Raw genomic sequence first — 13,336 nt, forward strand, 5'->3', positions numbered from 1 at the left:
GGCAGAAGCAGCAAACATTACACATTCTGAAGCACGAAGAGGGCCTCAGAAAGGAGATACTGTGCCTCCCTGCACCAAACTCCCAGTGGGCCGGATCAGATGACCTCCGGCATTCTACGGACTGGGCTCCTTGCAGTGCCAGGGCACCTAACAAAGACAACTGGTATCTCTCTTTAAAGATTGGGAATACATAATTTACTAAAAAAAATCTGCAATTTCCAGTAGAATGTTTTCAACATACCACATCCCATTGCAAACCTAAGTTTCCAAATCACAGCAAGAATAAAAAAGGGTTATGTATTACTTTCATGGGCACTAGAAATAGATTCTTCAGAGTTGTAAGCCTAAGGGGAAGGTCCTTCATCTGTTTTTTTTGCTGGTTATGCGTTCAATCAAAAGCAGCCATCCCAACCTACACAATAGAAAAGCTAAGAGGAGTCCGGTGGGAATGTCAGTTCTTTCAGTACTGGCATTAGATGACTATGCTTCTTCCACTGTGGGAACTTCCTCTGTCCTGCAAGAGAAAAGAAAAGAATCAGGAACAAGGAAGGATGAATGGAAATCATACAACTTCCTACCTGCTCTGAGCACCATAACAAAACCATTCCTACATACACACATCCCAGCTGGGACTAGAACCACACTTCCTTCCAAATCTTGGAAGGGAAAATGGCAATGTGCAAAATACAGCCCTTTGAGAAGACTCCTGCCTCGTAAAATTCTGCATATATGTGATAAGGGATACTTAACTTTTTTTTACTTTAAAAAACCTTAATCTTTTAAGGGGGAATACACTGTCTAACTTGGAGACTAGCAATTCCTTGGATAGGAAGTTTTTCACACTTAGGTTCCTACCTGAAATCTAGTCCCAGTGTAAACCGACAAGATGAGCTGTGAACAATAGCTGTTCACTGACCATATAAGGCATGTTTAGTTCTCATGAGTCTCAACAAGCAAGCCATCCTCTTCCACCTGGCCTGCACGATCACACATTTCTCACCACTATAGCCACCCATGGTCTTAAAGCCAATTTCATGTAGCTTTAGGTATCTTACCTGGATGCTTTCCCATGTGAACCATCTTTAAAATACCACCTAGATACTATCAAAATTAAATGCTGGAGATCAGTAATAGGAGAAGCACGCACATGTTAAAAGAAATCAGAAGTAAACCAAGACCAGAGAGAGCTGCAGAGGGATACTCAGTACTGCTGCCTACTCTGGAAGTGCTTTCTCCCCAGGCAGTACCAGGAGAACAGCTATTCTAACCCCAAACACATAGAGCCCCAAATGGCTCTAGGTGGGTACACGAGTAAGAGGGTAACATGTCACCCAGTGTGGGACATGATAGGGGACCTACTTTATTTGACTGCTTACTTTGCCCCTGAACACACTATAGCTATGCAACACATGTCTGAAAGCAGGGAACTCAGCAGCCTCTTCATAACCAGAAAACCACAAACCATCCATTTGAAAGACAACAGGCTGCAGAAAGTAACAAACATTCACTCCCACTCCCCAAAACCCACCTCTTCCCTTAGATGGGAAAGCAAAAAGGCAGCTGACTCACCGAGCGTGGCCCTGCACCGTCTTTGTGCTTCTTGTCCCGAGCTGGGATGACTTCTAATGAGCGGTAACTGGGGGGTTTTTCTTCTGGCCATTCCCGAGATCGGTGCCGCCGCCTGTGGTTTTTTGCTGGAAGAGGGACTTGCACTTCTGAGGAGCTCCATGAACCCCGGCGAGAAGGGGGAGAATAGCTGTGTCGCCGCTGACCTGAGTTATTGCTGCTCCTGGTGGGGTGCTGGTAGTCTCGCCTCCCCGCGGGCTCCTGTCTCCTGCCACGATGGTGGCTGGAGCGCTCCTTGGCCTCCTCTGGATAGAAACTGCTGCTGCTGCTGCTGCTCTTGCCCCTCTCGGCGTGGTGTGGAGGTGACACATCCCGTCTGGAGTGCTGGGGCCTACCATTGTAGCCACCTGTCCTCTGCCTCTGAGGATCATCTCGCTGCCTGTCCCAGGGCTCTCGACTGTAGTTGGAATGGGAATCCCCACTGGAAGGCAGGGGCCACCTCCTGTTTTCCCTCTCGTCCTCTGCTGCAGAGTCCCAAGATCTGGGGGTGCGGGCAGCTCTCTGTGGCCTTGAGGAGTTGCTGCTCCCGTGGACGGAGGAGATGTGATCAGTGAGAGGTGGTGGCATGATCTCAGAGCCCAGGGAGGACAGCAAGCTGGGCTGCACAGCCTGCCGCTGGTGGGAGGGTGGCTGAAGCTGTGACATATGAAGGTTTTGAATTTCAGACTCCAGGTAGTCCAAAACACCCTTGCTAAGGGAATGCTGAGCTTGTGGCTGCACCAATGGAAGACTGTTCTGCAGAGACACATCTAAGGATAAAAGCAGAGGAGAATGCTTGTGAGAAAGTGAAGGGGAGACAATAAAGAGAGGGCCCTTCTGCACTAATGGTCCTGGCTGAGTCCCTTTTGAGCCTTTCTTCTCCTGTTCCTCCTCACTGCAAGAGCTGCACGAGTCTCAAGCACCACAACTAGCACATCCAGACCACACAAGGTAAGGTACAAAGAGTAGTAACTCTCAGCATAATCTGTGTTTTGGGCATCATAGAGGCAAGAAATCAAAGTCATCCAGCACACCTGGAGATATAGTTTATGTATTAAGAGAGAAGAACATTTGTTTCCTACAGCATTCATACCGAATTTTATTAAAAAAAATCAGAGAAAGTTCATAGTCTTTTCTCTTATATCTCATTGATTTGGAAGAAAGATGAACCAATACTACAAAATAATATTTTAGATATATGCACACACAGACACACACATATACGTATAGATATAAGTAGCAAATTGAGAAGTTTCTTCACTAGGAGACTGCTCCAGCTCTAGAACAGTTACCCAAAGAAGGCATGGAATCTCAATCCTTGCAGGTTTCCAAGACTCGGCTGGACAAAGCCACAGCTAATGTGACTAAAGTTGGCGACAGTCCTGCTTTGAGTAAGAGGTAGGACTAGATGACCTTAGAGGTCCCTTCTACCCAACATCTGTAAAAAGCTGACCTGAAATAAATTTAAGGGAACCTTAAGCACAGGAGATTTGAGGACTGTGAAAACACAGGCTAAGAAACTGCCTGAGGAACTTACGTCCTCATTTTCTGCCAGCATGTTCATGGAATTCCTTGAGAAGACTCAGTGTATTCTATCCTAAGGAAAACTGGTGCCCTGGCTAGGAAAAAAATATAACTGTAGAATTAACTAGCATGCTAAAAAAGTATATACTCAAACATCTTGAATCTAGCATTTAAGATGTTTGCAAACTGTTTCTTCAAACAACAAACAGTTAAGACTCATCAGACACAGAGTAAATCTGTGACTGCTATGTAGTGATGACAAGTTAATTTCAGATGAAAAACATGTTATATTTATTTGAGGAGTCACTACATTGAATTCCCCTATTTTCCTTAGGCAATTAAATAATATCGGGGCAATAAGTTATTTTATTACTTATTTCTCTAGGACTTCAGAGACTCTAGCTTCCCTCCTCCATTAAAGTTACAAATAAATACCACCAATACAAGCAATTTTGGAGCAAAACAACTGGAAAATTCTTCCTGGTTCATTGAAGAGTCCTTCATTTTTTTTTCTGCATGCAGGCTAGATCTATTGCACAGAAGGCAGTTTGCCCTTAATCATTTGAAGACTAGACAAGATAAGAACTCAAACAAATTGCACCTCACTTGTCATGTCACTTTTGGCTATAAGGAGTTGACCGTGACCAGCACAGCAGAACAAAGAGACAGTACCCTCCTCTACCACATGAAGTGAGATAAGCTGGGTATATTTACCCTGCAATCGCTGGGGTGTAGCACAGATATACCTTAGTTAGCCTTAAAATACTTCACCCAGCACTGAGCCTAGCAAGACACTTAGGATAGATAGGATGCTTTTATCCTCCCAGGCAAGTCTGTAGTATGTTGCAGATGTAGCAGAGCTGTCATGCTAGGACATGCAATCATGCTAGGAACATCTTTCTCTCTTTTGTAGTAGAGAGGTTAAAGCCTCACTGCCGAACCTCCCTGATAAGTTACCTGTTTCTTATTGTGATTTCCCTCTGAAATGATACCCGTGGTCTCACCTTGTCGCAGTAGAGGGTTCAGCTGGTAAGAAGAAAGTTGCGAATTCCTGTCGCCACCTCCATAGAACATGTTGGGTGACATCCAAGGTGCAAGTGCCTGAGCCTGCTTCATGAAGCGATGCCGCTGCAGTACTGTAAAAGAAAGCTTACAGCAGCTATCCAGAGAGCACAGCTTGCAGACCACATACCATTTTGCTTGATAGACTGTGGATTGATCAAATATGGGAAATTCACAGAATGAAAAGCTTTCTCCACCCTATGACAAAGGTAAAACAGGGCACAGAAAATTCCAATACAAAGTTGTACAGCTTCAAAAAGATATCTAAAACAGAAGAAAAGGGTTACTGCCTGACATTCAGGGTACAGTTCCAGCAACTGGGAACAAATGCCACTATGATTAAGTACCCTGGGTTCATCTGCAGCAGGCACCATTTCGACTGCACGCTCTTTGGGACTGAGCTCTCCACCTCAGGTAGCACTCCAGTTATTAAACATGGCGTCCTTTAGCTGTTTCACTGAATTTACACAGAGCACCACTTGCAGCAAAACAGACTGACCATACCTCTCAACACATCCTTTCCTTTCCCTGCAGTTCATGTTCCCACTCTAAACTCCCTCCCACTCCCTAGCCTGGGTTCGACCAGAAGGAACTACAAAGCTGGCAACTTCGGAGTTTGTAATCCTAATACTCCAATTTTTCCTCAAAGCTGTGTGGCCTGAGGTAGCAGCTTTCAAGCATTTTATGTCAAACTTGCTTTGTTATTTTTTATTCTCATGGGATTTTCCTCCAGTTTAAGTTCCAAACTTAAAGGAAGACAGAAAGAGGGAATACCTCTTTATTTTTAAATTCAAAAGGATTAAAAGAAGGGAAAGACCTTATCTGTTCCTCTCCCATTCCTCCAGTTATCACCTTAAGAATGTCCTAGAACCTGCTGCGTGCACGTCCCTGAGTTTTGACCAGTCTTTGCCTGAGAAGTGAAAGGCTCAGCAGCTGTGGGCATACCTACTTAGAGTTCCCCTCCTTAGGGTATGAAGGCAGTCGCTAGGACCAAAGTCGTCCTGTCCCTGTAACTCTCTGATCTCTCCCTACAGCTGAACAAATGCAGAATTACCCTTGGACTTCCTTCACTACCTTCATCCTTTCTTCCTTCCTTCCTCAGATACTTTGCCTTCCAGTTTGAACCCAATATAAAAGAATACTGAACTCAGTACTCTACTTCAATTTTACAGGTGTAGAACAAAAGTTACAGATCTCTTTTTAAAGTGAACATATTTATCTAACAAAGATCAGATTCACCCTAGATCCAAAACTCATGCCTGCTATAAAACTTTGGTGGCAGGATGTCCTGTTGTTCCCTCCACTTACTCCCAACTGAGAAAGGTTGTTCTTCACCTTTGACAGACTTTACAGCTGCTGGGCCAACTATCCAATTATTAAAAAAAATATTTTCCAACCTAGTCAGACAAAGGTGCAAGTATATCCTATTTTGCACTGATTCATTAGTGGCAGAAGTCCACACTAGAAAAGGAACAAGTAGGAACAGAAGGAGGTCATATGTATATTTACCCTGGTGAGCTTTTTGCAGAGCTCTCCATGGGGAATGAAATTGGCTTGCTCCTGGGGCATGTTTAATATTTCTGTACACCCATTCTGAATTACTCAAACAATGCCCTTCTTTTATTACTAAGTTCAAAATCATGTTAGTTAATGACCTCACTTAAAACACACAGAATTGCCTTACCTCAGTGGCATCCAGGCCTGTTCAGCAGATCTAGGCTACCCTCTAGTGGTCAATAATTGGGAAGAAATCACTCGCACTGTAACTCTTAAGACTTAGCTGAGGATTTCTGCCTTCTCAGTTGTGTGGAACTGTTATTCCTTACGACTGTTTTTTTAAGATGCCTCCTGTATCTATCTGCTTGTGTTTTTACGGCCTCCAGTTCATTTCTTGGAGTCCAAAAAATTAAGTTAGAGACAGGATGAAGTGAAGAGAAGGTGCACTAGAGGAGGGAAGCAGGCACAAGGATCCCTTGCAAATTGGGATCAGGCAGCTGGGATGCAAATTACAGCTACAGAATCCAGCAGCCATTCAAGGAGGCTGGACTCGTCTGTACCTTCTCTCATGAGCAGAGAAAGGTTTTGGGAACCTCGCAAGAATCCCTCCTACCTGTCCTCAACTGGAGGCAGGAAAGACAACAGGAACAGTCTGGAATGTGCTATGATCTCCTACAGCACAGAACAAAAAAGAATTCATATTCTGGATCCCTTTTTTAATGAGAACTAGGAAGCCTGGAGGTGTGAGTCTTTCATTGCCACTATCTCTCTTTCCCTTCATGGAAACTCATTTTTCTCCCAAATTTCCGTAGCCTACTCAACACCATACGTTTTACTTGACAGCCTGTAAAGCCCTCAGAAAGTGTTTTGTTTTGTTTTGCACTTAGCAAATGAGCAGGAGCCCTGTTCACTCTTTGCAAGGGCTAAGCAAATTAAGCCTAAATCTAAAACTCTCTCCACTTAGTAACAGCCGAGGTAAACCAAATAGCTCTTTTGCAGGTAAAGGGAAACCAGAAACCCAGCTCCTTGTTCATAAATCCTCTCCTCGTAGCATCTGCAGAATAATCTGGCAAGTTCAGTGATAAATAAATCTATTTGTTGCATTTTTGTTCAGATTGTGTAAGTGCAGGGAGGGTATTCCACCTTGTGTCACTACTGAGTTTCAGTTACAGGAACAGAGAGGTTATGTGTAGATCTTAGTAGCCAAAATCAAACACTGGCCTTACTAAGAGAACAGGGTCTGGATGCAGAATCTTTATTACTGCTAAAAACCATGCACAACAAAGTTTCTCTTGACCCTCAAAACCTCAGAATGTATTTGTAGGGCAGACCACCAAGACAGACCATCTTTCTCCTTTCTTTCTCCTTACTCCCTTCCCCAAAGAAAAACAAATGAAACCTTTTCCTTTTGGAAGGGGCAGCTCTGAAAATAATATGAAGATAGAAAATTCCAGTTTTTACATAATTACCTCTCAAAGCAACACACTTGAAGGTGAGGCCCATTTGGAGAGTAGTACCAAAGCATTTGCTTGCCTTCCTCACATGCACAGGCATTTGAACCACAAGACAGAGAAGAAAAGTCCTGAGGTACTCATACAAAGGAAGTGATCATGCCCTGAATGATCATAATAGTGAACATAAGAGATGTTAGTAGCAAGGTGTGAGTGGGGAGGAACTTCTGAAAGCAGGACACAGAGGAGCAAGATAGGCTCCATATATCCTAGCTCCCCTCCTCTAAACTCAAATAAGTGGGTCACGTAGACCACAATGGCCAAAGAAATGTCTCGGTCTATATGGATGCTGAACTGGAGGGAGAAAGTGGAGCTCAGCAAGCTGCTAGTCAACCTTTTGTCTGGACAGAAGCCATGAATGGACGCACATTTGCTCGAACCTCACCTTCCTCATTACAGCAGCACCGGGTTGGGCAGCAGACACATGGGATGTGGCAGCAGCAATACTGGGGGCAGCACTGGCACCAGCATACTCCAATCAGCAGAAGGAGGAGGAGGCCACCGAGAACGATGAGGAGTACTGTGAGCCAGTCTATGGGAAAAATGAGGCGAGAAAAAGGATCCTGATGTGCCTGAGTATAGTAAGTTACTGAGCACTGCTCCACTGCTGGAGACAAGGTGGGAAGAAAGAGAACAGGAGGAGATATCTGCTACCCAGGCAACAAACTACAAGCACTTACGGAGAACAATCAGCTTAACTTCTTTGTCCGCATCACCTGAGGTATCTCCTGGTGCTTCCACAGCGCAGTAGTACACACCGTGATCCCACCACATGACCTCACTGATGACAAGGTCTGCCCCTGTGGGAGAGGGAATGAGAGGTCAGGGGTCTGTTTGGGACTGACAGACACTACTTTCAGGCCTCACTGTAAGAGGGCCCTCTTGCCTGCAGGTGACATACAGTACTGCATCTCCCCTTTTCCCAAGCGTAGCCATCACCTTCAAACAATCACATTTTAGTCCACTGAGAACTTTCCTGTAAATAGCATTAACTGACAGTCCCGTTTTCCTTTGTGTTGCTGGAAGGCAACGCTACTTAGAAGCGGGACTACTTCTGTGTGGAGTGAAATAACCAGCATGCTGCTGGGTGATGGAGGTTGACAGATACTGGCTGCTGCCATCTGCCCGCCCTACTGGTTTTGGAACACAAATCACTGTCCCCATTAGGCCAGCCATCCCAATAACTCTACTGGTAGAAGCAGCAGCTATTGCTCCAGGGACAGCAGGGAGCATATCATACACCTGGACAATTATGCAGTACTTCTTAGAAGAAAGAACTGTTTTCTAGCCTCTGGGCTCCTCAGCTTACTTCTGTGCTCTTCAGCAAAATGCTCAGGTATCCTCAGCTCAGCCTTAGCTTGTAGTGCCTTCAACACCCTCAGGCCAGCTGGGGACAGGGCCCTTCACAGCTCTTATTCCACTGCCACCTCACAGAATATGTAAGCTACAGATGACATTAGCCACGTTTATACTTCACTTCGTCGGCCTAGAGATTGAATAGTTACTGAGTTCACTGCCTGCCTGGGAGGTCAAGTCACTTACGGTTCTGAATGGTGATCTTTCGTTGTTGGTAGTCAATACCCAGCACAGGGTCCTTCTGCCCATATTTCTGGATGACAATGCGCACCTTTCGCTGGCTGTCATTGCAGTCATCAGATGGGTCCTGGCCAAGAGCTAAACCAGCCTGGTATGCTACAACCACACATCATCAAATAAGATGCCAAAAGTTATTTCAAAAGACTAATTTCTATCCCCTTGTGAGTAGCAGAGAAACTCTTAAATATATGTGTGCATTTGCTTTGGTTTAGTAATACGAAGTGTGGCTTAAAACCAGCAAGGACAAGTTGCTTTGGGGTACTCAAAAGCAAATAGAGATACAGCCACAGGAATGGCAGAGATGTTGAGAATGCAGGAGCTGCAGAGGAGATGCCTCCTGTACTCAGAACTGAAAGAACAACAGTAGGAAGAAGCTAATGCTTGTAGGCTGGAGAGCACCTCCTCTCCTCAGGAAGCTATAGAGAGCGATGAGGTCACCCCTCAGCCTCCTTTTCTCCAAACTATGTAAGTCCAAAGTCCTTAGCCACTCCTCAGAGGACATTCCTTCTGGCCCTGCCACAGCTTTGTTGCCCACCTCTGGATGCATTCAAGGACCTTCACATCCTTCGTAAATCTTGGGCCCAGAACTGCACACAGTATTTGAGATGAGGCTGCACCAATGCTAAGTGTAGTGGGATCATCACCTCTTTTGACCATCTGGTTATATTATGTTTGATGCACCCCAGGATGCAATTTGCACAACATCTTAAGAATCATCTTAAACACTCCTGAATTAAGGCTGCAGACACCAGAACGTCTGCTTATTAAGTGCTGCCACCAGTACTAAATATTATTACATAGAAGTCTCTCTGCCCTCCTAAAAGCAGTTTCTTCTGCTTCCTAAAATCAGTAACACCTGGTCACAGGTATCTAGCTCCAACCATGGAGTCCCCTGTGCAATCATAAAGTCCACTTGTTGCAGGGCCCTTGCTTTCAAACATACTGAAGCATAAGATGGGACTGCCAAGACTGACATGTCAAACATGGCTGAGCCTCTCTGCCTTCTGAGTTGATGACAAGGAGGACAAATGAGCTACTTTGGCTTGGGTTTCTACAACATCATATCATAAAGCCTTGTCATGGCAAAGGAAATCACAGACATGACCTACTTTTTCTTGGAGCACAGGGAAATACCCGACCTCGTTTGTGGGCAGGAAAAGGTCAAAAGCCCGTATTCCCCAGTAAGTCTACCTTCCCCTTCCTGTCCATTTGAAGAGGGATTTCTTGGAGGACAAGCCTAACACTTACAGACTGAGTAGTAGTCAAAGATGGGGTCCTTGCAGAAAGATTTAAAGCGCCACGTCACCACCACGTCCTGCAGCTGTGCTGAGGTGCTGTAGTCACACTTGAGGATGACACTGGCAAATAAGGTGGTATAACGCTCAGCATCCTGCACTGTCACCAGCAGGGAGAGGCAACCTGCAAACGAGAACACAGGAAGCTGTTAGCCAGCAGGAACAGACCTCACATCACAAATTTCACTCTACACCAGACCAATAAATGAAGTACATCTCTGTCGGTCTCATCCAGGACCTGCACCTACAGATCTCACCAGCCCCTCTGGTGAAGCCATACAGAGGTACAAATCCTGGTTAGAAAGTGAGTCCCGTCTTTCCCTGACAGAAGGCAGCATGAGCCAGTTGCATTGGCCTACCTTATGGACTGAATTATTTTCTCCAGAGCAACTATTAGTAGCCATTATGTAGCACATCACTCTGTGTTCTCCTTCTGCATGGGGAAAACCGCCCCTCCAAGCTGATGGAGATAATTTGTTGGTCCCAGAAGCACACAGGATGGCATTGCCTTGGCTTGTCATCCTAAGCAGGAAAGTTCTGCAGCACCATCCATTCATATAAACACCAAGTGAATTTTATCAAGGTCTCGCTGAGACAGTCATCAGAACGTTATCTAGTGGTGACCAGGATTAAGACAATACTTTTGGGCTATAGTATCATAGCTAAACTTAATCTGTTTATCGCCACTTCAGAACCACACACATCAATTACCTTTTTTTTCCTTTTTAATTAAGCTATTGTTACATATGTTTAGAACCCATCTGTAACAACCTCCCCAGCATTTTCTATCCAAGCAACTGTACCCACTGAGGAAGGTTTTGCAAAGTTCTCATAAGCTATGCTTTATTTTAGCCACACTCCAGAGACATCTCTATCTTATTTAAACTTTGATAATACAGTAAATTGTACTTGTCAATAACAATAGCAAAGTTATCACCAGTTGCCTTTGATAAGGCAATACAAACAGTGCGGAGCAAGCGTGGGATGCCCTGTCTGGAACGTACCCCGGAGAACCGGGCAGGAGCTGCAGTGCTATGCTAGTTGCTTCTTAACCAGGGAGCATGACAGCAGGAAGGGACAGAAGTAAAGGGGGAGGTTCGGAAGGTACCAACTGAAAGGGTTCACCATGAACCAGCACTTGATTTTTATCACATCTTCAAAGACTTCCCCTCTACTCCATGTTTTCAGGATGAGAGCAAGGGAACAAGAGACTATGTAGTAACATCCAGATCACAGCTGCAAGCATCAATCTTTCAGAGACCTCTTAGACTGCACCTCCACAGTACGTTCCAGGCAAATACGAGCTCACCCAGTTTCCAGCCAGTGGAAAACATGCTGCAGAGGTGCAATGCTGTCTCAACACGTAATTCTGCAATAAGATATTGTCAATGCAGTACTTGCTCAGTTTCTGGTTTGAAACAGACTCCTGGTCAGCCAACTCAAAGCACAGGCAGAGCGAGCTCATTTGCCTTAAAAATACCACACAAACACAGGGGACCAGGGTACACTCTGAGTCCAAGGTTCTTCTGAAAAATAAAATATACACACATGCACTTAAACACAGAAATAGCAGCTGCTGTGCAAACTGCTAGCAAAACCAAGGATCTCTAATTTTTACAATACTGTAGGCAAGGCGAAGTTGAGACTGGTGACAGGTCGTTACAGTGGCTCTTATTTAACTACATAGTAGTTCAATACATCTTGTTTCAGCTTTCATTGTGAAATAGCTGACCCACAGGATCTCACTGCAGGAAAACACACAAACTCAATCCAAAATCCAGACTCTCAAGGCTGGCAAAACCTTGATCTCATTGGCGATCCAATGAACAACGATATGAATTCTGACCTGAAATTAAGTCTGGTTCCTAAACTTGGACTGCATTAATCCACTGCATGCTGCTGTCCTTCTTATCCTGGTTGGAGAGAACAAATCTGGACACTACCAACCTAGTAAGTTATCGCTGCCTCATGCCTATGGCTTCACGTTGAACACAGTAACCTTCAGAGCCAGTGAAGCTCAAGTTTTAGCTAGAACAGCATGCACAAACATGGCTGTGAATCAAGATAATCAACAAGGATACCTCCCTATTTTTTTGCTTCTTTTACTGGTTCTTTGTGAAAAACTGAACTTTGGTATTTAAAACTAATTCATCAGCAGACACCCAGGCATCCAAGAAGCAAAATGATCACTCTATTTCCTACAGGAGATCGGAAGCTGTCAGGCAACCTGCAAAGCTTGGCAGAAAGGACTTTGCTTGCTGAAGGCCGCCTGCGGACACAGAGGCGAGTTCCTATTCTCCATACAAGCATGTACGTAGCAGATACGGCAGCACGGCACCTACACCAGATCCCCAAAGAGGCTGGGGCTGCTCAGCTAGCAGCAAAGGCTGGGGTGAGCGCTTGTGACAAGCCAAAAGGGAACCCCTACGTGTTTATGCCCCGTGCTCAGGTCGAAACCAAGCTGGCCGCACGCGAGCGATACTGGAGGCTGCCAGGAAGCAGGCGGCCACTTCCTCCTGGGAAAGCAGCTCGCCGCACCTTTAGGGTAACGAAACTCCTCTCCGCACGGCTTTCGTGCCGAGCTCTGGAGAGCCCCGCTCTTCCGCCCGGCCGGGAAGGGCATCGAAGGGGTGAACAACGCTCGCCTGGGCCAGGCCACCCCTTTCTCCTCGCCGCGGGGCCGCCGCCGCTCCCACTCCCTTGCCGCACCACGTTAACCTGGGGCGAAACCCGAGGGCGCCTCCCAGGCCCAGGCCCCTGGTGCCACAGGGGCGTCCTGGGGCGGAGAGGGGCCCTGAGAGGGGCTTGGGGACCCGCCGCCGCTGCCCCGGCGCGGCCCCACTCACCGGCCGGCAGCCAGGCCAGCAGCAGAGCCCACCGGCAGCTCCCGCGCGGGGTCATGGCGCTGGCTCCTCCGCCCGCCCGGGGACGTCGGGCCGGGCCACCCCGCCGCGCCCACAGGCCCTCCCCTTCCCGTGGCACCTGTCCCAGGGCCGGGCGCTGCCGCCGGCTGCAGTCCCCTCCCTCTGCGGCCCCTCGGCTCCCGCCCGGCGGCAGGTACGCCTCCCTCCCTCCTACCGGCACACTCCGCCGCCAAGCCAGACAAAATAACAGCCGCCACCTTCAGAAACTGCTTACAAATATATTTATGTATTAAAAAAAAAATATGTGCACACCGGTGTATGTGAAGCTGCGGGCACAGGTACGCGGTTTGGCCCGCGCTCGGCTGGGGAAATGCGCCGTAAC

At 46.4% G+C, this 13,336-nt stretch overlaps 1 protein-coding gene across 1 annotated transcript; it reads right to left on the minus strand.

The window, feature by feature from the left end:
* Positions 1-309: 309 nt before the first annotated feature.
* ILDR1 (immunoglobulin like domain containing receptor 1) lies at positions 310-13,019 on the minus strand. Its single transcript, XM_086771434.1, has 8 exons — positions 12,937-13,019; positions 10,044-10,214; positions 8,742-8,891; positions 7,880-7,999; positions 7,585-7,731; positions 4,134-4,265; positions 1,570-2,375; positions 310-514 (listed from the first exon to the last, which is right to left on the minus strand). Exons 1-8 carry the CDS (start codon positions 12,989-12,991, stop codon positions 473-475), a joined length of 1,623 nt encoding a protein of 540 aa, XP_086627560.1. The 5' UTR covers positions 12,992-13,019; the 3' UTR covers positions 310-472.
* Positions 13,020-13,336: the final 317 nt, after the last annotated feature.

This window comes from Chlamydotis macqueenii, chromosome 1 (assembly GCF_036417535.1).
Source record: "Chlamydotis macqueenii isolate bChlMac1 chromosome 1, bChlMac1.mat, whole genome shotgun sequence".
Classification (NCBI taxonomy): Eukaryota; Metazoa; Chordata; class Aves; order Otidiformes; family Otididae; genus Chlamydotis; species Chlamydotis macqueenii.